Here is a 26,394-nt window from a genome sequence, read left to right as displayed (position 1 = left end):
TTATTGTAGCATCATGTAGACTCCTATAAAAGAGGTGCCAGCTCCTTTAATACAAAGTGAAATTCTGGTCATAGGACTCAACAGGGACACACGTGGATCCTGGCCATGGTGCAGTAGTGGGATTTTCCCTTATCATTTCCTGGACCCCATTCAGTGAGTCGGGAGTTAAAATAATAGCATATGTTATAGCAATGTAGCCACTAAAGGTTATAAACACAACTTATCCATGTGGTCAACAAGCTACAGTCATATCACTATGCCATGTTGCGATTGACTTTTTGGCTGTCTGTCATTTTGACGGATAGGATTGTAAAAAATCCGTTGTTGTCTATTTTTATCCATCATGTTAATTTAAAGTTTTCAGGCACAGAACTTTATTCAATGCTTTAATTTTTGACAGTGGAGGGAGGCCACGAAAACAACGCAGCGCGATGTCTCGGCAAAGAACGGCGCATACAGAATTAAGACAATCACAATGAAAAGTGGGTAAACAAGCAATGAAAGTGTACCCAGCTGACCATCTGTAGCCTGCCCTCAGTGCCCTAAATGAACTTTAAACCTTCCTCCTGCTCTGCTGGGACTTAAACATTGTGCTCGCTGTGCTCAGCGTTATCAAACACATCACGGGAGACTGCTGCAGAGGCCTCTATGATCAATCTGTCAAAATGACGGACAGCCTTCAAATGTTCCCGTCACGGTAGAAAAATATCCATCAATGACGGACAATGACTCCTGCGCACAAGATACAATATATAGACATGATACAATATAAAAAAAAAAATATCGGCCTATGGGACTTAAAGGAGCTCCGTAGTTCAGTGATTCTTTTAAAAAGAAAACAAGAGTAGATCCTCACCTTACAGCTCTGCACCAGCTGCTGATGAGCAGCGGTGTTCTTGTTAGACGCGGCAGCATTTTGAGCAGCGGCGATGGTTTGTGTGGCTGCAGCCGCGGCTTGTTTAGCAGCATTCTGAGGAACACAAAGTACATAAACACAGACGAACAATGGCGTTAAATGGTAAGTGTCCACTTACGGCAAAGGCTACATGTTCAAGACTCTACGAGCTGTGAAAGGAGAGTAATTTAACATTAGAATTATAATTGTGCGTTTTATTTTTGGCTAGGCATTTACGCATGTAGGGCACTTATTTGTACTCGTTTTACTCGACTATTCATATTTACATTTTCACGAACATTATAAAAACCTAATAAATCACTGTAGATAATAAGGTAAACTGGATATAACATTTAGTTAATTAACAATGAGCATGAGGCTGATATTTTACATATTCCAGGACCATTTTAAAAGATAGACACTACAAAAAGTGGCCTGACATTTAAGAATGAAACACATGCTGAATCCTAATCCTCACTAATCTTGCCTAGTAATGGTGATACGGTGTCCTGAAAACTGAAATGAAGATGGTGACATTTAGGATTGGCTTTGGTGGAAATGTCATTGGATCTTGTGTAAATATTTTTAATATTTTCTGAAGGTTTTTCCCCCAGATAAAAAGGTGGCTTTGGTCAGCATCACTCACCTCCAGTCTGTTGATCAGTTTCTTCTTGATGGCATTCTGAGCCGCAGCGTTGGTGGCCACACGCAGACCCTCCGCAGCCTCCCTCAGTCTCTGCTGCTGGTCCTCATTCTCCGGGTATGCTGCGGCCCCCTACAAATACACACACGGGGGTCATGAAAACACAAGGATCGGCAGGTACCCGTGCATACAGGTGAACTTTAGAGCTTAGTACATGTCAGCGATGACAGATGAGCACAGGTTTCCTGACTTTCTACAATCATCGCACCCCATTCTTGTGAAGCTGGGGACACACTACACAACTTCTGAAAAGATTTGGAGTAGACATGTCTACGTGAGTGGCGGTTTAAAATAGGTGATGTTTGACTGACTGCGACTGACAACCTAGGTAGCACACACTCATCACCTCACACACCTACTGATCGAAGCAGCTGTCAAACCCACTCACCTGCCAACAATGAACTCTGGATACTCAAACTGCACTCATATTTGAAAACGACGTAGACAAAATTGACTTCTCTCCACTCAAAAAAAAAAAAGAAGAAAAAAAACAAACATGTTTTTTTGTTGACTTAGCTCTCCTGTTTTCCAGCATCACAGAACTGGCGACTCATTTCACTGAGCACCTCCTCGTCCCCTGCTGCTGAGAGACAGCGAAGCCTGCTGCCATTAGGTTAATTAACTGGGAGGTTGGAAGCTACACACGCAGCTACACAAAGAGGTTGGTAGGTGTTCGACTCAAAATGAACGCCATTAATGTAGTGTTAAACCCCACGGCTACTACGGACAGGAATCACATTAACAGAGACCACTAACAACAAGGCAGACAAAAGGAAAATAAGATTTTTTTTAAGATGTTTTGTTGAGCTTTAAGTCACCACAGCTTTCACCCATCATTTGCCTGCTGGCAACTGCTGACACCTTTAAAATAGAATAACCAATTTGCATAATATTAAAATGAACTGCTTTGAAGAACCAAATGTGTAAAAAGATAGCGTCAAATAATTCATCACAGAAAAACAAGTCTGGCTAAAGCTCGTGTCTGGTTGAAGGAAATCCTTACCGGCCAAAGGCTCTGAAGTCAAAAAAATGCACCTAAAGCTGTAACGCATGTCCAAAACATAAACTGCACATGCTCAATTAATCAGTTTCCAAGGCAACGGCTGGTTGAAGCCTGTGCCTACACTGACAGATGAATATACAGCTGTGACAGCAAAATGCCTGGCATCAGGCTCGACTAAACAGCTGGAGGGCATCATTTAATTTTCAAGGTGGGAGTGGGGAGTTATTAATATCAATGTGTGATTCTGTAGACAGATAATGGAACTAATGTTGAGAGATTAACTGTTTGGATAGAAGAAGCAGCAAAGCTGAGCTGCTCCTTTCCGTTGAGACGGAAAAAGAAGACGGAATAGATCACAAATGCAAAAACTGTAGTTCAAAAAGCCTCTAAGTTGTTTTGTTTGTTGACAAGATAAACACAGGCGACTGCATGCCGTTTACCTTTGCTGCCTCCACCATCCTGGCAGTGGCGTCAGCAAGCAGTTTAGCAGCTGCCAGTAACTTCTTTGAATTTTCAACATCCACCTCGGCCTCAGCGTCGGACCTCATGGCGTTGACCAGATCGGAGGTTGCCTGAGCCAAAACGCGAGCCTGGCGGACCATCTCTCCTGAGAAGACACACGGTGGACGAGAGAGGACGGAGGTGAAGAAAGTGTGAAAAGGGGGAAAAAAACAAAGAGACGAGAGAATTATGAGTCGCATGTAAAGAAAATCCATTCTTCTTTCTTCAGTCAGCAATATAAGAAAGAAAGGAGAACATTTTTTTTTTTTATTATTATTATGAGCCATTGGCAGCACAATGATTTTAATTGATATTAATTCATTTCTATCAGTCGCAGAGAGTTTACTTGTGACAGTAATTTGACTCGAGTTGTAACTGAAGTTGAAAATAATTATGGGTTTCTTTGGTAGGGGTTACAGTGTCTGTATCATACATAGAAAATGTTTAATGGGGGAAAATGAAAAATGATTTAACAACCAAAACATAGTTGAATTTCTTACAAATGCTTTCCTGATCAGATCTGCATCTCAATGAAACCTGTTCAGAAGGGCTTGGATGTTACTATTTCACCAGCTTCTTTGATTCAGACTAACAGAGAAAGACAAGAACGATGGGAAAGAGACTGGCGTTTCTGTTCTCTCTGTTAAATCAAACCTGGACACACTGAGCCTCTTTAATTCATGGGAATGTGTCGGCTTCACTGCAGCGGACTGACTTATTTCTGTATCTGACAGCCGGGGGTGATGCGGCTCGACATATCTGACACCAGTTCAAAGGTCTGTTTTCTCGCCCCGACTGCATTAGTTCAGACCGCAGCAGAGCAAACAGTGATTCTGCTTGTCCATCAAGCCAATCAGTGCAGCCGAGCTGACCACCAGCAGTCTGCTCAAACTCACCACCACGCCAAGCTCTTTGAGATCAAACCTCAAGATCGATGGCTGGTTTTTAGGAGTGTGGTAGACAGATCTGATTCATGATTATCCTTTTACAATTTATTAATGAATAGCTCTTTAAGGAGTTTGCATGTAGTCCCTGTGTGTGTGTGTGTGTGTGTGGGGGGGGGTTTCTCCGGGTTCTCCGGTTTCCTCCCACAGTCCAGAAACACGAGGATTAGGACACTCGGAATTGACCCTAGGTTTGAGTGTGAGAGAGAATGGTTGTTTGTCTCTATGTGGCCTTGTGATGGACTGGCACCCTGCTGGGATTGGCACCAGTGCCCGCCGCAAATGTAAAGGATAAAAGGGTAGAAGACGAGTGAGTGAGTGAACAGCTCTTTGAGATTAACCATCTAGCCTTTGAGGAGGGTCCAACAAAAAAAAAATACACTACAACACATTGACAAAACGTCCAGCAAGTGACGCACAACCTGACATATTTACATAAAATGACATAAAGGCCCTAATTTCCTCCTCATCAAATGAAACACACTGGTTTGTTTAAAGTATACCACAGAAGCTGAAATGCTTTAAATAGAATACAAACAAAACGCTGTTTCAAAGTGCCCCAAAAATGAAGAAATGAGGGCAATCAATAGGAAACAATGGTAAATTACAGGTCACACAACATTAAGGAAAATTGAGCCACCGACTCCCTCATGAATTGCTTATTTTGGCTTCAGACAGCATCACCAGGGCAAGATGCACTGCAACCATATCCACATTGTTTTTGTACAGAGGGAAGCAGTGGAGACGAGTCATCCATGTTGATGTAGTAATATGGATGTGATTTAATGGTCCATGTGACCGCGCTCTGAAACAGCAAGCATGTGTACTCAAACACTGCCCGACTTCAGTAGGTTCCCTTCAGTTTGGCCAGATGACTTTATTTCATCAAATGTCTATTACATGCTAATTCCCTACATTATCTCCATTGGCTGCTGTAGGTACAACACTGAATGCCTTAACTGAAGTACTTATCTAATGACAGATAATTACAACTAAATTGGTCATTCATTAGCCCGTTTCATAACATACTGTACACACTACTTTCTGAATCAAAAGGTGTTTTCTTCTCCGTGTGACATCGTGTTTGGGCCTCACCTGCGTCTCCCATCGAGCTGAAGATATTCTCAGTGACCATCATGATGGTGTCTGTGGCCTGGTCGTAGCGTCCGATGGGCTCTCCTCTGGCGGTGTACTGACGGACGTGTTGCAGGAGGTCTCCCAGAGACTGACTCACCACACTGGCTGCAGCACTCACCTTCAACACACCAGAATCACATCATCAACATAAGTGCCGAGTCTCTTAAGCTTTATTATTCCACGCGACTGTGAAGAGGCGCAGCGGCCTCATCATCTTCAGTGCTTCTTAAGCCGGGTGTTAGCACACAAACTCAGCTGCTGAGGTTTAAATAGAAAAGAGACTGAGGATTACTATTCTAGGAAATTGTGTGATTGGCGTTTAGTCAGCGAAACCTGTGACACAACTTGTTTTCTGAGGCGAAATAAAAACAAATAAAAAGGAAAAAGAGGCCAGGTGTGCTCTCTTGTTTTTACACAGTAATGAGGCTGACCTGTTTAAGGAGCTCGCCATCCTCTGTGGCTGAGAGACAGGCCTGGACACAGCTTTCTACCGATCGATCCACAAGCTTTCCTGCTTCAATCAACTGCTCCTGGCAAACTGGAGAGCTGATGGTGGGACTCACGACCTACAACAAGAAAGGGAGGGGAGAAAGATTTATCACCAGCATTACGGAGAAAAAGAAAGCAAACTAATTATGCCAAAAAAAAAAACTATATTCAACTTACACACAGCCAGCGTCTTTTATGACTAAATCACATATCACAGAGAACAGATGAAAGCAGAAAGGAGGGAAGGATTTAAGATGGAGTCAGCAGATGCTTCTCATCACACTGACATGCAGAGAGGTGAGGAGTTATTTAGTGGATGGTGATATTCAGACTGGGAGCCAGGAGAGCATTTAAACTGATTAGAGGCACATGGTCGTACAACTATGAGTGCACAAATATGGTAGTGAGGGAGTATTTCAGAGCTCTTATGTTCATTCTGCTCGAAAATAAAGGTGTTTCATGTATTTGAAAAGTATAAATCTCTATTTAACAAAGCTCCCCAACAGTTTTAATATGAGAAATAAGATGAACCAGTAAATTAAGTAAGAACAGCTTTAACAGCTTCTCTAATAAGAACCTTACACCACTCTGAGGGTAACACTGAACTAAATGGAAAACATTGCACCACTTGTGCATCATTTCCAAGTATTTGCATTTAGTTTATTAAATCTGGGTGCATGTTGTACAAATACTGACACTATGAGAGTCACTGAACATCAGGCTTTTTGTAATCACAGTATAATAAATGTCCTGGATGTTTACTGCTGTACCTTTGCACATGCCACCAGCTGGGAGGTGGACAGTGCACACTGGGTGGCAGCTGCAATGACCCGGTTCTGAAGCACCGTGTCCTCGGCAACCTGAGCCACATTCTTGGCCTTGAGCACCAGCATGGCTGCAGCATTGGCCACTGCTTTGGCCAGATTCATCAGAATGTCCTGCACAACAGGAAGCAAGTGACATAAGAGCATGATTAATCATCAACAACTGAAAACATGGTCCTCCCTTTTACACAGGACCAACCACAGTGGGGTCAGTGGACCAAAGCTGCTTTGTTTATGATGAAATGATCATTAAAGAATAAATAAATGTTCTTAAAGTGTGTAAAGCGTTGGTGTAAAGGCAGTGTAATAGCTGATATGTAATATAATGGATGCACCTAATGCCTAAATAATATTTCATTATCCCAGTACTTGTTTTCATCTTAATATAATAAAACATAATATTATATTACAGTAACAGCCAAGTACGAGATCCAAGAAAGACACATTTAACAGCCAGAATCGTGTCCAAGCCAAATGAAAACATCTATTTAAGATATAAAAACGAGAATATATTCCCTAAATGTGTTCTTGATTAAGTGAGTGGCAGTTCCTGGGCACCGCGTTTCCTCTGAATGCAGTGATAATGATAAATGGGCTGAGTGCAGCGTTACCTGGAACCTTTCGTCTGTCTCATTCTCTCCAATCTGGCGCAGGAGGTCTCCACTGGCCTGGCCGATGCTGCCTGCTGCTGTCAGCACAGTCTGTCTGGGCTGTGAGCACAAATACACACACACACAAATATCAGAATTTGAAAAATGCATTTTGTCGCCTGCTTTGAAAAGTGCCTCATCCTGTATGTTGAGACAACAGAGCTGTAGCGATGACGTTTTTAAGAGTTGCAAATCAAACAGAATCAGGTTTATTGTCATTCTTCTGTGCACGCCACAGAAGTGCCAACAAAAAGAGGCGGTGCTTCACATACAGGGCAATAATAACAATAACAATGGCAAAAAAAAATTCATAACAAAACATCCCTGAGACGTTATCAAGTAGCAGCGGCATTTCCGAAATGCGGAGTGCATATTGTGTATGTCAAGTTAAAAATATAAATCAATAAAATCTCATTTATCCAGTACACTAAAAAAATAAAAACAGCCTCAGTTTTTCTTTCCATCTAACCGACAGGTCATATTTACAACAACCTGCATGAATAATTTACGTGCACATTGGTCCAAAAGCAACGTAGATCCGTGCATTATGTAGATCAGCACAACACTGTAGCCTACACTGCATTTCATTCTGAATAATTCTTCCACAAGAGGACAAAAACAAACCACTACAGTGTCCTCTACTGTATTTTGGAGCGGTTTCTATCAAGAAAAATCAATCATCCCGGCATCCGCCTGAGGTCTTTATTCAGACTGACCAGAACAATTGAGTTGGCAGTGGAGCGCATTGGTATAATTAGGTTTAATTAGCAGAACCAGGAGAGATGCTGTGTTATTAGGAGGCGAAGCATTGTCTCAGGGTAGAGCTGCTTTACAGAAGACTTAATTAACTTTTTCGGCTGTCAGTTTAGACGGAACAAAACCCTGTGGAGACGACGAAGCGCATTCAAAATCTGGCTTTTCAATTCGTGAGAATGGTGAAAGGGTTTGTTTTCTGCTCCGGCTGAAACTGAAATGGAAAGAGTTGTGCTGGAAATAAAGTTGCAATCGTCTTTCACACATCAACATGTCACACATGATGTCCTTCGTCATTCATTTCGGGAGCAAAATGAAGAGAAAAATAGAAAAAGAAACAATTTATCTGCATATTTTCTGTGCAGATCTGCATGAAACAAAACAAAACAAAACTCATGTCCAATTGTACAAAGGGTTGAATTGGATGTGTTTTGAAGAAGCTCATGGTTCCTCTGCTCACCTCTCCTGAGGCTGGCTCCACAGCCTTCAGCAGGTCAGACACGGCCCCTGCTAGTGTCCTGGCAGCCCTCATTAGGTCGTTTCCTCCTCCGAAGTCATCCTCCATCAGTGCAGCCAGCAGCTTAACACCCTTTGACATTTCCGTCAGGTTAGAGGAGATAGTGGTGATGGCGCAGCCCACCGCTGTGTAGTCCGTGTCAGTGGGATCACCTGAGTATAATGAGAAAGAACAGAAATTGCCTTTGAGAAGTGGAGAAAACAAACTTAACTTTTTTTTTCTCCCCCAGTGACTGACTCATGCAAAATGACTAATAACCAAGAATCAAAACTCGACAAAGATTAGAGGCTTTGCATAATCAAAGCATTGGAGAATAAACAGGAAAATAAACCAGAGATAAATTATTATCAGTGTAAATTGTAGATAAACTGGAAAACTAGTAGGCAAATTTGACATTTCACACATTTATAAAGAGGCTGGATGAAATAAAACTATAACACTTTTACAGGTTAAACTGTGACTTTAATGAGAACCGGTCACATGGAAAGGTTAAGCTCTAAAGTCCTAAAATTCACTCATAAAAAGCCTTAATACTTTCACAGGATTCATCATGGATGTCCAATTAATGAGTCATAGAGCCTAATGGGATAATTTATTACCACCTCGGTCATTCGTTTTTACCTGCATCTGTTTGTCTATGTGTTTGTGGAAAGTAGAACTCACATTTAAACTAAAATCTGAGGATGTAGGTTATGGCCCAAAAAAAGAAACTCATTTGGTGGAGATTTTGGACATGGATCTAGATTCAGGATTTGTTAACCTTGCAAGAAAGGGAAGTGTATCAACTCTAAGGGAAACTATGGGAGACCATGTTTTGTGCTCTCTGAGATTGTTGCCAGTGCCACTGACCAGCTGTGAGGTTGACCACAGAGGCTGTTCCTGCAGTGATGGCATCAACCTGGGAGTGGATCTCGTGTTTCGATTCATCCATCTTGTTCTGGATCCAGACCTTGGATGCCTGGGTACACAGAGAGAAGCAAACCACATCACCGTCACCATCGCACCGATGCAGCTGAACCATGGCAATGATTTCATCTTCTTATGGGGGATATCATGAGGAGATGTGATGGAAATAAATTGAAAGTGTGCATGTGCAATGTACGTTACCATGTCCTGTCCCAGCGGTGGCAGGTTGTCAACCTCTCCCAGGTCAATCTGGGCCTTCTGCACTGCTTGCATACTGGTGTTAATGGTTCCCATCAGAGCCTGTTGTGCTGAGCTCTACACACACAGGGACATGAACAGAGTGGAGCCTTGAATGTTTCTTTTGACAAACTTAGCAAATATACCATCATCTTTAGCATAGGAGCCACATGACGGGAAATCAACTGCTTCCTGCTGTAATTACCAGTGGTGGCATGTGCCCACGGTGCATCTGACCCATTGTGATCTGCTGCTGAGCAGGTGGCATTGAGCCCATGCTGAGCGACTCTGTGCCAATGGAGCCAGAGCGGATCACACCCGGCAGCGCCACTGAGCCATGCTCCACCCGGCCCACGCGGTTAAACTGCTGCTGGAGGATGGTGGACCTGCAGGTTCACCAGCGCACAGTTAATACTGGATCTAGCAGTTGAATCACCTGACGTCTAAAACATCATACTGTCTTATGGTAAATAACATACGGTGTAAACAATAGTTTTCTAATGTAAAAAACACTGGTACAACTCTTACAAAGAGAATATAATAAACATACACAGCTGTATGACAACAACAAAGCAGAAGCCAAAAACATGGTAAAGATGGGGATGAGTATTGGATTTTTATTATAAAAAGTCGATCAGTTTCTGTGGCTTTTTGTAATTCAGTATATTAAAAAGATACAAAAGTAATGTTTTACCAATGATTACATTTATAAAAACAAATCTTTCCACTCCAATAACTATTATCACGAGGTGGCAGCAGCAGCAGCCAGTATGTAGTCTGTGGACTGCATGTGTGTTTGCAAAAGTGATGAAATTTAAGAGATTTCTTGAATGCAACTTGAAGCTGTGCAACAACTATATGTGAGAGAAAATTGTAACATTTAGCCAACTTTAAGTTTAATCACTCACATATTCTTATAAACAGACCTGGTGTTCAATATAAATATCAACACCCATAACGTAAGATAAGACACAAACTAGGCGCCTTTCAAGGTTCCCTCCCTAGATACCAAGGCGCCAGGCATCTGGACCTGATACTCTATCTCAAGGCTTACTAACTATATGTATCAGACCTGGCACGCTGCTCGCCAGAATCTGCGATGATGCCTCACTGTTCAGATGTCAGGCATCGTCTCAGTTCTCCTTGGATCACGCACTGGAGTTTAGAATATTTTAATATAACAATTCAATATTTGAATAGTATTTTTGCTAGAAATGACCATCTCTACTGCATAGTAAAGACAAACATAACAGGGCGTCTGTGAGTTTGTGTTTACAAGAGACATTTAACGGCAAGCAGACTGTGGTTGTGTGAATATGTGACAATGGGCGACTAACAAAGCAGCCAGACACTGCTGAGTCTTCCCTCTGTGTACTTCTGGAATACAAAACTAAGCGACGTGTGTGTGTGTGTTTTTTCCACTGATAAAACCTTCCAGGGTTTAGTTTGCTATGTATTTAGAGTATCAAAGACTTTTTGCCTTCACACAAGACGAGATAAAACTAAAAGTGGAGAAAACAATAACAATTTCAGAGAATACTATAAGTTAAAAGAGAGAATGCAATATCAGTGGAGGCTATACGGGGAAACGGGGGGCTTCACTTACACGCTGCGGATAAATAAATGAACTCATACACAGGAAATGTTCCGATAGAGCCTTTCGCTTGTCCATCGCGGCAAAATTTCCTCACAAAATGATTATCTCTCAGGATAAAATCCAGCTAAGGAAGTGCTCGTGTGATGAAATGAGGTCCTGGAAGACGAATGTGTGAGCAGTGGTGAAGAGGAAATTGAACCAGGACCCAGACTGATATTATGATTGCAATAACTGTGTTTTTCTTCTGCTCCAGTCATTTTCATGCTGCAAATGTTATTGGATTGTAGCACAGTCAGCCACAAAAGGAATGGGATGGGATTATTCTTTAGGGCCACACAGTTCATGTTTCCCTGGCATAAAGAAGCTTATTTATTTTTTCTAGATTTTTCAATACAAAGATGACAACAGGCTGTTGGGGAAAATCACAAGTGTTAATCATCAAATTAATGAAGGCTGAGTTCCATTGAGCTTCCTTGGTTTCAGGGTGAATGCGGGTTCACTGTCACACTGTCCTGACTGTCCCTCAATAATAATAATAATGAGATCATTAACATCTGGATTTTTCCTGCTAAAACGTGTCAAAGTGGCTGTTAAGCAAAGAGCCCATTATCTGTGAAGGTGACCCGCTCTTCACAGAGTGAAATAAACTACAACAATAACATCAGTGATACTGCTTTTCATACTTTTTTGGGGACACGGATTCCTCAAGCATGGTTGACTCCTCATCCCCTTCTAATCCAAAACGGTCCTTGCTTTGCTTCTGCAGGAGAGAAGAAGAAAAAAAACACGGCAAATGTTTATTTCCAAGGAAACTAAGAGGGATTTCTGAGATGCTTCGTCATTGCGAAGTATAAATAATGTTGGTGTCAGTCATAAAAATTTAAAATAAATTTGGTTCCAGGGAGGAGAGGATATTAGTTTCGTCTTCACACAGAACTATCTTTGGGCTAAGGACATATCATATGAAGGTCATTAGAACTGAAATGTCATATGACAATAATATGAACTAAACCAGCAGAGTGCAAGACGTCGGTGTTTATTTATTAAGTTATTTATTAATACAAGTGTATTTACTGTATATTTTTATTTTACCTATTGAAAAACTGAAAAGTCAGTTGAACTTTTACACGTTTTAATGTCACTGGAGGTGATAGTTCATCATTATTGACTCATTATTAAAAGGTCAGCTGCTGTTCTCACAGTATAGACATGACCTGGATGCTTCTTGTAATTTAACTACATCTCCATGACGCACAGCCGGAGTCCATCAGATTTCTGCCTAGTTACGACTCATCAGAACTAAACACGGAGATAAATGGCTCACCTTTTTGAGGATGATGTCAATGTAACCAGCAATGAGCTGCGAGATCTGCTCCCCTTCAGTGGTTTGCACCGAATAGTAGCTCTCCTGATACTCCCCAAAGTCCTACACACACACACAGAGAGAGACAGACAGACAGACAGACAGTTCCATCTTAATCATACATTTCATACTGGACTGGGAGAAAAGTAGTGCCTGCAAACATAAACCGCATGAGGATTTACTCTGAGGGTTATAGTGGATCCATGGAGCCTGTTGGATTCAGATGAACACTACATACTGTGCTGTGCGACAGTGAAGTGCTGCGGCACACAGACAGTCAGACCTTTACAACATTCCCTGCAATGTTTTCCAGCTACATCCATGCACAGTATACTGTACCCCGTATCCAAATGAAAAAAATGACACAAGGTCACGTCATCATTTCTATGCATGTTTACGCAGACTGCACTCCTTACTCCAACATTCAACTCATCCACACTATGCAACCACCGTCTGTATTCAGTGGCAATAATCTATACCTTTATAATAAATAATAAATGTCAAAATGACCCCCGCCACCTTCCGACTGATCAAAACGTGCTGAACGTCCAGAAAAATATTTACAACTGTTTCAACACATGGTCGGCAAATCAAACTGTACACTGTGGAGAGCACTCTCCCTTAATTAACAGCACCAAACAGAGCATGTGCTAATTGAATTAGGCGACTGCGGGGGCTTCACTGCCTGTCCAACGTATTTACTACTTATGAAGTGAAATAGGAAGACATGCGTGACGCGTCTTACCAGGGTGAAGCTCTTGGGTGACGCTGCCCACCTCTTCACGGTGGTCAGCGGCCACTCCTGAACCACATCTTTGGTCTTCTCTTCCACTCTCATCACAGACTCTTTGGTGATGCCAAGGAGCCTTGGCACCAGCTTGTTCTTACTCTTCATCTTTTCCTGAAAAAGCAAAAAAAAAAAACAACACATAGTTGCTCCATGACTTCAGAGGACATGACAGAGACCATTAACATCCCAGAGAGTCATTATAACTTCATTTCTGTTCCCACATGGACGGCGATGTCACCATAATGTCTCTGTATTACAGATGTAGGTCCCCACAACAGGAGGAGTATCGGGGAAAGCGGTTTGGTTTTCGGAGTCTTAAGATGAATCTTTTATATGTGTGGAAGTCAAGGGCCTCAGTATGAGGAGAAAGCCATTTTGTTCCGCCATGTTATCAGTCAGCATGCATTTCTCGTTTTGAAGTGAAGCTGACCACACAAAACCTAAAGAAACGCACCCTTTCTGGTGTGCAAAGGCCACCATAGTTACCTGACGCGTTTGAAAAGGGGAGGGCCAAGTGAAGGAGTCCGCTGTTCACCATTAGGCGTCATTTTTTCTTAAGCAATGGACCATTAAAGTCACAAGTTGTCATCATAATCAGTTATTTCCTGTCGAATACTGAGTTTGGATCCAATATGATCTTTGCCTTTGCCAACAGCATGTGAATGGGTAAGAACTGTAGTGTAAAGCACTTGTTGTGGTCAGTATGACTAGAAAAAGCACTATATACAGTAACTATGGGCAGTAAATTGAAAGTTATGATCAACCACAAAGACACTAAACCCGTGATCCAAACAAGTCATTTAAAACGTCACTTTTATTCCCATCAGCAAAGCACTCAGTGAGAATTAATGTCCTTTAAATTTCACGCTCTTCTGCCAGCCGAGGGTATTTCTGGAACCACTGAGAACACGTTACAGATTCACTCATTTCACAGCATGTACATCTAAAGTTGCTGCCACAGTGATCGGCCAGGAAGGAAAAAAAACAAAACTTTTTTTCTTCTTGGTAAGTAATTAAAACGTGACGTCTTAATCACGCCTTCATCTGGCTGTCAACAACTCTCATCCTCCCCTGGTTTTACTCAAACGTCTCCATGCTCCAGCTGCTCTCTGACACACAGCCCGTTTCTTTCGTCTTCCCCTTGCGCGGCCTGAGCAAATGTTTCCAGAGGAGCAGCAGTTGTGGAGCAGATGGACAGAACGCGATGAGCTGTGACGTGAGGGCAAAGAGGTGAGTTGTGTAAAAAAGTCCCCGAAGGCCTGTAAACTCTCAAGGGCCTCCAGAGGTTTATGGGTTAGAACTATAGGCTGGCTTTTTTTCTTTTTCCATACATATTTTTGAGATGTTTCTGCTCCACGCGGTTACGCCGGAGGATCATGGAGAACGATAAAGGCGCCGCGCAGATAAGAAGTCAAAACTGATTGGGGAGAACTCAGATCTGAGGCTAAAGAGCGGAACCGTTTGGGTGTTATAGGCTTAACAGGGTACAAGACTAAAGGAAATTAGGAGTGACTTAACAGGTTGAGCTGTAATTTAATGAAGAACTTGTATTTCATAGACTTCACGATTGCTCTTATCCTGTGGTGGTGATGAAATCCACTGGTGAAAAGGTAAGAACTGCCAGGCAAAAGAGGCAATTACAGCAAAATGCAATGTGATGTTCTCCTTTCCTTTCCTATTTCAAGCTGATACCAAAAACCTGAGAAAGCACTCAGAGATCATAAACCTCCATCAAGTCCGCGCAGTTACCCAGTGTCAATACAGATCTCAAGCAACACCAAGATTTTTAATTATTAACAAAACTCTTTTAAATCCTGAAACTGAATCCTAATCACCATTTAAGTGATTTAATTAAAATCACATGGCTTCCTTTTCTGAGCCATAACCTACAAATCCCCATCAAAATCTGTCCTTTACTTTTTACAGACATGCTAATCACAAACAAACGGACAAATGCCTCCTTGACGGAAGTAATGATCTTATTTTCTGCAAAAGCTCAGCACCAAACTCAGAAAAACTGAAAGCAATTTATAGGAGCAGACAGGGAAGATTCCACCACTTTATGATGTGGATGCCCCTCTTGTCAAAAAATGTGGAATATAAGGAAAGAAAAAATAATATCTGTCACTAATGTCATAGAGCAGCTCCACAGATACTAGAAACTGGAAATCAGCAAATAGTTCCTGTCAGTCAGCACCACAGGCAGTGGAATTAATTTAGGAGACTCAGTGTCTCAGGTTTGTCTGTGAGACATCCACCACTTTGCCCTCATTCCCACCCCTTCACTCCCACTTGCTCTGAAATAACCCGCGCGCTGTGCTCGGCTGCACAGGCAACATTTGGTTTCCATCCAGGAGGGCAAAGGATTTCCTGTGGACGAGGTGATGTCACCGCAAATTAGTTGAGTCAGTGAAACAAGAGCTGTGAGAGACGTATGGCGGAAAAATGGACGTCTTCTGGGCGCACATTGAGAATTTATGACGGGACGAAATAGTCTTGTGAAAGGTGAGATCATTATAACTTATTTCAAATTATAATTTTATAAACGAACAAAGGAATCCTTTCAACTGCGGTGACCAACTTTTTTGCATCATGACAACATTTGTGCAACAAAAGCAGCAGACGGCAGTGAGGAAGCGAAGCATTATTCTGAAGATACGAGCACTGATTACTGATTCTTTGTGACCCAGTTTTTCAAAATTGTAACTGGAATTAAATATATCTGATATGTCACCATTTCTGGGTGTACCGATTGATGAAACCTTAATTTAGAAACCTCATATTAGGAGCATAACCACAAAAATCGCCATGGATGTTGGTATCAAAGGTAAATCCCATCATCCAATGGTTTATCCATACAATAGTTGTTACAATATTTAGGCACCGTTTCCTCATTATGCTGCCCTCAGTGTTTATCAAGCGAACTGTCTTTTCATTTCTACACAGTTCATGAAGTAAAAGCACTTTCCTCTTCCTTTCATCACATGTGCATTGAGCTACAAACGTCATATTTATTCCACCTGCTCCTCTTGCCGACAGACTGTCACATTCAAAGTCTGCCAGTGCAGTTTTGCAATTTGTCTTCACAGCAGTTTAAAAAGAACTGTGAACTCACTTATGCGCTTACAAATTAGGCTTTAAATAAATTGTTATAGATTGTTATCTTGTAGTTCTATCTGGAAAATTGCACTTAACAAGAGACATATGACTGTTTGATTTTGGTGCGTGACTGTCTGTGCCTAAAGATTTTATTTGTTTAGTTTAGTTTGTGTAAAATGCTCACGGGAGAACTCCAATATTCAAGCCCCTAGAGGGTTTTTAGACTTCTCAATATATATATTTTTTCTATGTGAAGATACAAATACAAAATAATACCACACATTGTTTTGTTAAGGCTTTATTATCTATCCATCTTTCTTTCAGTGACTCTTTTGGTTTTGCAGTAAGGCATTTTTTTTTTTATCATGCGTATAATAGAAACAGTGACTCTTGGTTTTTGGTGAAGCTTCTGATACAAATATTTTCCCCTCCTGCTGAGTTTTGCACTCGACCTCCTTTATCCGGTGAGCAGCGACTTCAGAGAACAGATTTCACACTTTGGAGATAAAAGGCTCCGACTGCAGTCCGACTAAGTCCAAAAGCTGCTTCCTTGTTTTGAAATTATAAAAAGAATTTTAAGAGAAAAGTACCTTCAGGCTTCTTCTTTTTTTCCCCCCCCACTCTGAGGGTGAATAATCTTTTCCTTTTCTTTGAATAACATTTTACAGTGATTCTCTACTATATTTTTTTTTTAAAGCAGAGACATAAATGCAAGATTTTTCCACTTACTTTGACCAGAAAAAAGGAGACGCCGTACGTCCGCAAAGACCTCGCAAGCTTGACATACTTGACTTTAGCTTCTATCTCTGTCATCTCCCCACAGTTTTTGTGGTCCTGCAGGCACAGTTACACAAACATTACACACAGTGAACAATTGCACAGCTTCCACATCAACACAAACTAACAGTGAATCAAAAGAACAATATACCTGGAATATCTTCTTCTCAGCTCCTCTCTGCTTGATGTATTCTTTGGGTAGAAACTCCTTCAAACTAAGATCGAAATGAAAAAGGAGATTAATTCAAAAGATGATTTTTGACTTTTTCTTTTTTTTTTTTTTCTGCAACCTTAGAGGTTGAAGAGGCGTAGAGGTTCTGTATATGCCTCGTGTTTTCAAATACACCTGGACTTTGCCACATGAAAGCATTGCTAAAGAGACAAGACACGTACTCCAGAAACCCAGGTTTGTGCTTGTGCTCTATGTGAGGTCCAAACTGGATCTGGGCCTGAATGCCTCCGAACTCACAGGCCTTGTCAAACGATACAGGGTGAGAACCATTCAAGATGTCATCTCGAGCCTGAAAGAGAAGAAAAAAAACAAAAACACTTAAAATGAACAGAAACAAGAAAGTGGACTAAAAATAATGGGACTAAAATCAAGATTGTAAAACTCTGTAAAAGGTTTGGTCGGAGACACAAATTCCAAAAAGACGAAGACATGGACGGTGAAGTCTATTTTCAGGTGTATAGTAACATTCTCATGTGGAGATTAGTGAGGGGAAACCTCAGGCTACAGTGTCCCGTCAGCTCTGTAATAATATATAATAATATCTGATCTAGTTTAAGGCACAAAAATGGCACCAATCTGCCTCTGTTGTCACAGTCACAGGTTTTACTAGACAGGGAATAAGGAGGAGGTTCTCCGAGTCAACGAGGGTCAGACCTGTACGTAAAGCAGATTGAGTTGGACCGGGTCCCGCGAGTCCACGTTCTGGTCCGAGTAGAAGAACTTGCGTCTGAGTAAAAGCGTCTCGCTCTCTTCCACGCCCTGCTCCCTGAATGTTCTGCTGTGGTCCAGCCAGTTCACTGTCGACACACAACAGCAGTTGTTGTTATACAAACATCAGGTTACGAATGGTTCGTATTCACTGCCCCAGAATGAGCCCTTTATCTAAAGAGGATTATAGGTTTCAACAACCCGTCCTTATCAAGCCAGCGGGTTATTTTAAAAGCCTCAACTACGGTCAGCTACAACCACGAAGGCAAATGCTGCTGTTGTACGCACGTTCATCATCCGTGTGCAGTTTGGCTTTCAGCTTCTCCATCTTCCTCTCGTCTCGCAGCAGCGTCCTGTCCTTCTTCAGCGTGCCCATCCCATCGTCCTTCTTCTCCTCCACCAACTCCTGGATGACGGAGTACTCTTCGTAGTTGGTGATACCTGGAGTCGCACAGGCACAGGAGTATTAACGCCCACGTGTCCTTCATGCGTTCATGCAGCAACACTTGGGTTTCGCTTTGACGTGTGTTTGCAATAACAAAAGGTGAAGAGAGACCATGCACCTATTCTACTGCATATAGTCACAAGAAGCTCTCCCACTGTTTTGGAATCGTCCACCATGATGGTTTTCACTGCCCCATCCAACATTTTGATTTTCTGTGGCCTCTGCTTCTTCTTGTATTCAAGGATATCCTGCTCACAAACAAACACAAATGAGAGGGAAAGGGTCAGTAAAGAAGGAATGTATTAAAATATAGAAATATAGACTTTGTGTAAGGGAACATTTGATTAATCCCTGGAAAAAAGTCTCACATATATTCAGTAGGGAAGAAAGAGAGAGAGAGAGAGAGACAGAGTATCCTGGTGAGAATATAGGGCAGAAAACCTCATTTAACGGCTGCCTCTCACAACCCGCTGCTCTCTACCAATCACAACAATGAGGAGAGATTTGGTTCAGAATAATTGGTCACGGTCACGCCTTCTACCTGGCATGCCTTTGGTGGAGTTTAAGAGGAGAAACCATTTGGGAGCTGCAAAACCCAAAAGCAGAGCTTTAGAGAGAGGGAAAGGCCTCCCGGGTACACGAGGAACCGGAGTCAGGGCTTCAACAGCAGGAATCACGACTCCAAAAACAAGCAGGCAGAGGATCCACAGCTGAACAGAGCCCTTCTTTAAACACACTTGTAAAACGCTCCCTTTGATGTTCCTGTTTTCTTCCCATCCAATTTTATCCTGCCCCCCCCTTTTTTTTTTCTCATTTCCTCACTCCGATGTGCTGGTTTCGTACTCCCGTGAGATTTGCATGTGAATGACACTGGACGTCACGTTTGTCCACGGCCTGTTTCCAGAGCCGCTTGGTTTTAATTGTCTTTGGCGGATGAATAAACACCTACAACTGAAATATTGTGTGAGAATTTTACTTCCTCCGCCACCATAAAAGCGTGTCATTAACTTCTCAAACAAAAATAGACCGTAATACTCGCCAGTAAACACTTCGCAAGAAGCACAGCTGGACTCGGGCGTTAAAGTTTATGCAACATCTGGTCACATGATTTGAACGTATACACATTTGAATTAAGTGTATGCGTGTGTGTGTGTGCATATAAGAAGCTCCTCTAAGTGCTGCTAATGAGTTCATCCAGGTCAATATAATTCATGAATGTCTTTCAAGGGTTTGTCACAAACAGCTCCCAAGGTAACTGCGTGTTCTGTTGATGTGTTTGTCCGTGTCAAAGCTTTACACATATCTCTCTCCAGGGTTTTTAGTCACAGTGTTACTCTTCAAGTGTTTAACCTTTGCCACACTATCTCTCCATGGCAACGGTCTTTCATTCACGGCACATTTGAATGTGCGGGTTAAACAGGGTGATGTATTTACCCCATTACGGAGCATGTAGTAGTCCAGTGTCCTTCCCGACTCCAGCCAGATGCCTTTTCTTGGGTCTTCATCAGACAGAAACAGACCGTAGTCTGAAGCTGGAGGAGTGAGGACAAGCGTCAGCACAGATACAGACACTACTGTGGTGAAAGTTGTTCCATGAGGAAAGACCAGACTACAGAATATCAGCTCCATAATAATCCTGCCCTAAAGAATGATATATATTCCACCATACCTCACAGAGGTGACACATTTTACACGGTGCTTTTGTGATGTTAGTAAATCGGAATGCTGAGGGCTCGTCCGGCCAAGAAATACTCTGTAGTCTGATCTTGGCACTACTTTATCATACAATATAACATGTTATAAAAGACAGAAAAGAAAGCATGTGTCGTGACAAGCAATACAAACATAGACTTCTTTACATTTTCTGAATTGAATTATCAAGTGAATAATAAGCATGACTTAGCAAAACGGTCACATTCTGACTAGCAGCTCTGGTTTTAGCCGGAACAAATAAAGTCACATTCTCAGTGATCAGTCACAGTGTAAACGAGCCGTAGACACTGTGGTGATCCAGCTCCAACCACAGCTACATCAATCCGATGGCTGTCACTCCACTATTTTTTTTTCCCCTTTTGCATCCCATCCTGCAGTTCCACAGTCATCCTCACCTTGTCCAGTCTGAGCCTCCGGGACTCGCTCTCTGATGATCCGACAGGCATCGTAAACGGCTGTCGAGGGCTCGAACTGCATCGTCTTTACAACGTTGCACTGGCGCACGCAGATTTTCAGCGACAACGCCACCATCTTTGCAGGTGGGGTGGACGGGGGCGGCAGCTACACCTGCACACAGACGGAGGACAGCTGAGTGGCACAAAATCTTATTTTATTTTTGTTATAAATGCAGAGAAAGAAATCATTTGTGCACAGTGAGGCCTTTGTTATATATAAACAAGAGTGGTTGACAAATGTATCCCTTTTTTTTTTTTGTTTTTCTTTAGAGGGTCCCATCTGGTCCCTGCTGGGGACAAAGAAAGTCTCTGAATATTGCTGAGGGAAAAAAAAACACTTAAAAACAAATAAGGCAAAAAGCACCTTACAACAGCTGGACAGGTGGAGAGTCGATTCTCCATGAAAGAGGACACGAAGCATTCAAATGCTGCATCCTAATCTGCAGCTTCACCCATGACAAACATCGACGAGAGCCAGAACAAACATTATAATCCCCACGTATACAACAAGCGGCAAGAAATGTCCAGCTACAGCGTACTCTGCATTCTCACACGAGCTATAAACTTAACCACAAACAAAAAACAGGTGAGCTGCCATTCATGGCACAAAATAATACAAATGATAACCAAATAAGCAGCTGCACGTGTTTGTTTAAGTGTAACAATGTGACATAGTTCACAGCATCAGCTGAATCTGCAGCTGATGTTCTCTATAGCAGAGTTTCAGCACTTTGTTCAACGGTTACCATTCGGGATCGTTGTCGTCTCGTGGCATTTTAAGTCGTCGCGAGCAGCTGTTTTGAGGAAAAGACCCCAATAAAACCCACTTCACCTGCAGCTGGAGACACAGCAGTGTAACTCTTTTCTCCCTGTGCAGCCATAGTGAGCGTGATAAAAGGAAGAGAAGGGCCTTATGCCTATCACTGACTTTTATCAGCACTTAATTCTATCTAAACTTATCCTAATTTGTAGAAATTCACATTTTTTAAATGCAAAAAAAAAGAAGAAGAATAAAATGTAAATGTAAATGTCCTTGAAAAACATCCAATTTGAAAATAGAGCAAGAAAAAGAGCTTTCTGAAGTCATGCGTGCCACACTTTTTGAGTTTAAGTAACCTCAAGGCTTCTGAAACACGAGGTCTGCACTTGCAGTAACTCTACCTCTATTTGACATCATCCCGTGTGTGTGCCAATGACAGCGTGAGTGCCTAAGGTACCACAGATTCATAACGCTGCCTTTTATTTAATTTTTTTTGGTAGTCACTTTCAGTCACACGAAGTTGGATAAAGCTGGTCTGGGGGCCAGATTAGGCTGTATTGCCCATTCAGATTAAGGACGAGAGATTAAGACACCTTTTTCCTCTTTTAAATTGTTATAAATCATGATTTATTCTAATTGATTGTGGGACAGTTCTGTTACCACAGAACTTAGAGATCTGAGACCCTCTAACAATAGGGAAATTAGTCTTGCGATGCCAGGTTGCCTTCTTTCTGATTGTTCTCTTACTTTTCACACTGAAATTCAATTTCACTTAGTCTTGAGGGAAAATCTCTACTTTAGACCGAAAACAAAAACATCTAGGAAAGGAAAGTTTGCAGATGTTATGGTTCAACACTGCTGTGATTCACTAAGACTCGAAAACAGAGGAAAAAAGGGAGAAGAAAGAGCTGACCTCCCTAACAGAGCAGCTCCTGTCTGGAGCCAACGCAGACACAGGTCTCCTCTGTGTCTGGGGAAAGACCAAAAGGTCAGAGTTCAAATGTGCGGGGCCGTGGCTGAAGTACACAGACGGCCCCTCATGTGCTCTGCTGGCTTCTGACCCCGACCGAGACCTTCAGAATCTTGTCCCTACGTGAGATGTGTTCACATACAGGAGTGAAGGTGTTAGTCTGGCACACCCTGCTCTGTGCTATCGTGGAGCTGAAATGTGTAATAATCCAGCCGGGAATAGACTACATAATGAAGGCAAAGGTAATGATTTTCCATGTCACATTCATTTTAAACAACAGAAACAACATTTTTAGGCAGGCTTTTGAAGACGGCACTAAAGCAGATGATATTAAAATCCACGTCTGATCTTATTCTGGATTGAATCACTGCCTCCTTTAGTGCATAACATTTCGGTGCAGCCTGTACATTTCTCAGTTATTGCTCAAGGCTCTGTCTCGGTCAAGCACTTCCATGAACCTCCCGCTGATAGAGGTTGGACAAAAGCCAAATACTTCCCTTACAATTGGCTTCAATTCACACCATCAGCTCCAAATAGAACTTTAAGCTCAAGTACTGCACAAAATCACATCCATTATGACGCTATGAGCATATTATTCTTATTGTTGATGTTCCGGTAATCACGTACTGTGAATAACTAAATTTGTCCCAATGAAAAGTTCCTTCCCAAAAGGAACAATCATGACTGTAAAGACTTTTAGAGGCCGACCCCCTCAGATGATAACTCAAATTAAAAACGACAAAAGCGACTTTGTGTGAACTCTGACAGCCCGACGGTGATTTATGAAGATATTTTTTTTAAATACTACAAGTTCTCCATCTGTACGAATCCAACAAAGCATCAGCATCCGTTTGAGGGTCACGGTTACAGACTTTCCTTTTCTTTCCTCTTCCTGTCTTGATTTAATCACAGACCGGAGCCTCCGCGATGCTTGTTCACCTCCGTGAAAACAAATTGCTCAAAACCACAGAAATAATGCGATGTTCATCTCTTAGTCCGCGACTCCTGTAGCATCGGCCGCAACAATCCAGATTAATGGGCAGACAATCAGCGGGAGGAAGTAACGAGATAAGAGGAAGCACAGAGAACAGAGCCAGATACAGTCATAACATGATGAAATGGTTATCAGTGGAAACACCAGCATTGTAGAAACTGGACTGTGAAGAAAAAAAGAAAAAAAAAGTTACGGCCGTGAAACTACAAACTGAAAAATCTCTTTTCATTGATTTCACCATCATGCTACATCATGCTTTATCATCTGTAATGTGAACAGCATCGTCTCAATCCACCAAACCCTGAGGTGCCTTTTCATTTCACTGTAATTGTATTTGTAATGTGAAACCAGCGGGTGGACTCAGCAGCGCTGGGGTTTAATGAATGTCTGACTTGTTTGGTGCAACAATGTCCCTCCATCACGCCTGCGTTAGAGTCAAAGTGAAAATAATACATTTGATCAGCAGACTTTAAAGCCTGCAGGAATATGAGGCCGACCATTCCAGCGCTCTCTCATTTTGTGTACGGCTGAACCGACAATCACTAATCCACTACTATATTAATTGCTCATTTTCTATTAATCAATATTTCGTCTTTTTTTTTGGATAAATAAAAAGGTTATGCAATTTGAGCTTTTTAAATGTCAACGTCATTTTGAGGTAATCAATATTATACACTTTTCTTTTACCTTTTACACTGAACCAAACAAATAGATCCATCGAGAAAATAATCAACAGATTAATCAATAATAAAAATAACTATTTGAATATTTTTTTAAACCTTACTCCTCTTTTGAAGCAGGCAACATAAGAGTGGCACAGAAGGGAAACAGGATGTATGGGCTTTAAAGGTTTTTCAACATTAAAAATGTGATATCAGAATATTATCTTATGTTTTTCCATTCGCACCACATACAGGCCCTATTTGCAATTTTTATGTCTTTTACTCCACAATTAGTTTCAGCCATCCAGCTTTCACAGCCCGCAACAAAAGCCTGTTTCGGGTTTACTTTTCCAAACCGTGCTGTGTCCAGCTGAAGTGTCCGGCGCTGTTTGGTGGAAATGCAACTTAATAGTCCAACACTCTGAAGCTCTTTCCAGATAAACCCTGATCCCCAAAGACTCACCAGAGGGGCTGCATGTGTCCCTCTGGAGATTCTCCTGCTGGCTCGTAAGTATAATCTCTGGTTAATGTCAGCAGTGAATGGGTGAATGTTCTGATTCTCACTTGGGACCTCCAGAGATTCTCCTGCATGTGAACGTATGCCACGCAGATTATATCCCCCGTGTTTGTCATAATGTGAACAACAACCTCCTTCTTTGTCATTCATATGCAGGTGTGTATAAAGTGAAGGCCAACCTTCACGACAAAGATCAATCACCTCACATTTAATCCTCTTTTGTTATTGGTTATGTCACATGACATGGGTTATTCATCTTTCCCTTAAACCCTGTTCACCTGTGTCAGGCGTAAATCCTCTGTGAATAATAGGTTTCTTCCCTGCACACAAACACCACATTCACAGAAGGGACTCACAGTCTGATTCACAGTTAAAGTCTTCAAAACAGACTTTGCTTTATTATGCGAAGGAAAAGTCTCTCCTCCGTCCTCCTAATCTGAATTAGCAACAGAATATTCTAACTTCTGTTTCCTGCTGTGAGAAAGGATTCATTGAGATCAAATGTGATCGTTCAGTCACCGAAACAAACAAGCGTAAGGCTGCAGTGTGCGTACAGCAGTCATAAGCTCAGTTTTAGTAGCCATGATGATCATGTGCCAACATCTCTAAACTTCCAACTTAACTTTGTTTTTTAAGTCTTCAGTTTAATATTTCATAGGTTATAGATTTAAAACTAGATGGAGCATTACCACATGAGATACTATCAAAATATAAACTGCTACATTCTAATTCAGGGGTGTAAAACGGAGCAATTTGAGCTCCAGTGGGCCGGACCAGTAAAACAATAGCATAGCAAAGTATCTTTTTTTTACAAAACATATTATGAACCTGAAATGTCTTGAGGTAAATAAGTGCAATTTCAACAATATTGAAAAAAAATACAGTATTTCACATTATTATTAGAAATTTTCACAAATTCATGGGCCAGTTCTGGCCCTCGGGCCGTATGTTTGACACCCCCGCTCTAATTCAAGGATGACAAATGAATGATATAAACTGTTTCTAACATTTACGTTGTGCATTTTCTGGGCACAGAATATAATACGAGCAAACGGAAACAGAACTTAATAGAATTAAATTGCAGCTTTCGCAATTCGCTAATTGTTCATTAAAATTGTTCAGCTCTACACTGATAGAAAAGTAAAAAAAATCCCTCCAATGGTCTGACCCATAAATTGAAGATGAAATATTTCCACAGTTGGTCACAAACACAACTCTGGAAAGTTTAATGCCTTGATGTTATGTTTGACAGTAACCAACAGTCATTCAATAAATATAAAAAAAGTCCTGGATTTTTGAGTCACTTAAGATTACAAGTTGATAAAAGTACTAACAAAGAGCTTCAGGGGGTTTAAACATGACAAACGGCACTCAGTCAATTTTATTATTTATACAAATAAAGTGTGGCAGAAACACCTTAACACCATAAGCAGCTTCGGTTCCATATGAAAAAAGGAAAAGCTACATTTACGGTAATGACTGCAGCTGGGTAATCTCATCTACGGGGACCGGCTGCTTCACTCTCATCTTCATCTCCCTCCGTTACTGGTATATTCATCAAGATTCTAGACACAGGCCCTGTCTGTTTGCCTGCATGTTTTATTTACCTGTCCGTCTCCTTTATGTGACCAAACAATTCATCCACCTGCTGCACCAGGATGTTGCCACCTGATTCACTTGTCTACATCCCAGCTTTGCTCCTCATCAATAGCATATCCTGCCTCAAAAGAGCAAGAAGAGATGGCCTCTTCTG

General features: G+C 41.6%; 1 protein-coding gene across 2 annotated transcripts in view; it reads right to left on the bottom strand.

The window, feature by feature from the left end:
* Nucleotides 1–26,394, bottom strand: part of tln2a (talin 2a) — a 90,477-nt gene that overhangs the window by 27,282 nt on the left and 36,801 nt on the right. For both annotated transcript variants that reach the window (XM_058628756.1, XM_058628757.1), the window contains exons 3-24: nucleotides 20,679–20,850; nucleotides 20,005–20,102; nucleotides 18,689–18,818; nucleotides 18,414–18,566; nucleotides 18,072–18,214; nucleotides 17,579–17,706; nucleotides 17,337–17,400; nucleotides 17,138–17,242; nucleotides 13,265–13,420; nucleotides 12,481–12,582; nucleotides 11,840–11,916; nucleotides 9,765–9,945; nucleotides 9,524–9,637; nucleotides 9,266–9,374; nucleotides 8,360–8,568; nucleotides 7,108–7,206; nucleotides 6,443–6,610; nucleotides 5,615–5,749; nucleotides 5,142–5,301; nucleotides 3,042–3,208; nucleotides 1,542–1,670; nucleotides 857–970 (exon numbers count right to left, since the gene is read on the bottom strand). In XM_058628756.1, the coding sequence (XP_058484739.1) occupies nucleotides 857–970; nucleotides 1,542–1,670; nucleotides 3,042–3,208; nucleotides 5,142–5,301; nucleotides 5,615–5,749; nucleotides 6,443–6,610; nucleotides 7,108–7,206; nucleotides 8,360–8,568; nucleotides 9,266–9,374; nucleotides 9,524–9,637; nucleotides 9,765–9,945; nucleotides 11,840–11,916; nucleotides 12,481–12,582; nucleotides 13,265–13,420; nucleotides 17,138–17,242; nucleotides 17,337–17,400; nucleotides 17,579–17,706; nucleotides 18,072–18,214; nucleotides 18,414–18,566; nucleotides 18,689–18,818; nucleotides 20,005–20,102; nucleotides 20,679–20,814 (2,877 nt within the window). In that variant the 5' untranslated portion in view covers nucleotides 20,815–20,850. The remainder of the gene's footprint in view (nucleotides 1–856; nucleotides 971–1,541; nucleotides 1,671–3,041; nucleotides 3,209–5,141; nucleotides 5,302–5,614; nucleotides 5,750–6,442; nucleotides 6,611–7,107; nucleotides 7,207–8,359; nucleotides 8,569–9,265; nucleotides 9,375–9,523; nucleotides 9,638–9,764; nucleotides 9,946–11,839; nucleotides 11,917–12,480; nucleotides 12,583–13,264; nucleotides 13,421–17,137; nucleotides 17,243–17,336; nucleotides 17,401–17,578; nucleotides 17,707–18,071; nucleotides 18,215–18,413; nucleotides 18,567–18,688; nucleotides 18,819–20,004; nucleotides 20,103–20,678; nucleotides 20,851–26,394) is intronic.

This window comes from Solea solea, chromosome 5 (assembly GCF_958295425.1).
Source record: "Solea solea chromosome 5, fSolSol10.1, whole genome shotgun sequence".
Lineage (NCBI taxonomy): Eukaryota > Metazoa > Chordata > Actinopteri > Pleuronectiformes > Soleidae > Solea > Solea solea.
The sequence above is the reverse complement of the archived record's forward strand: the minus strand, read 5'-3'. Positions and strand labels throughout refer to the sequence as shown.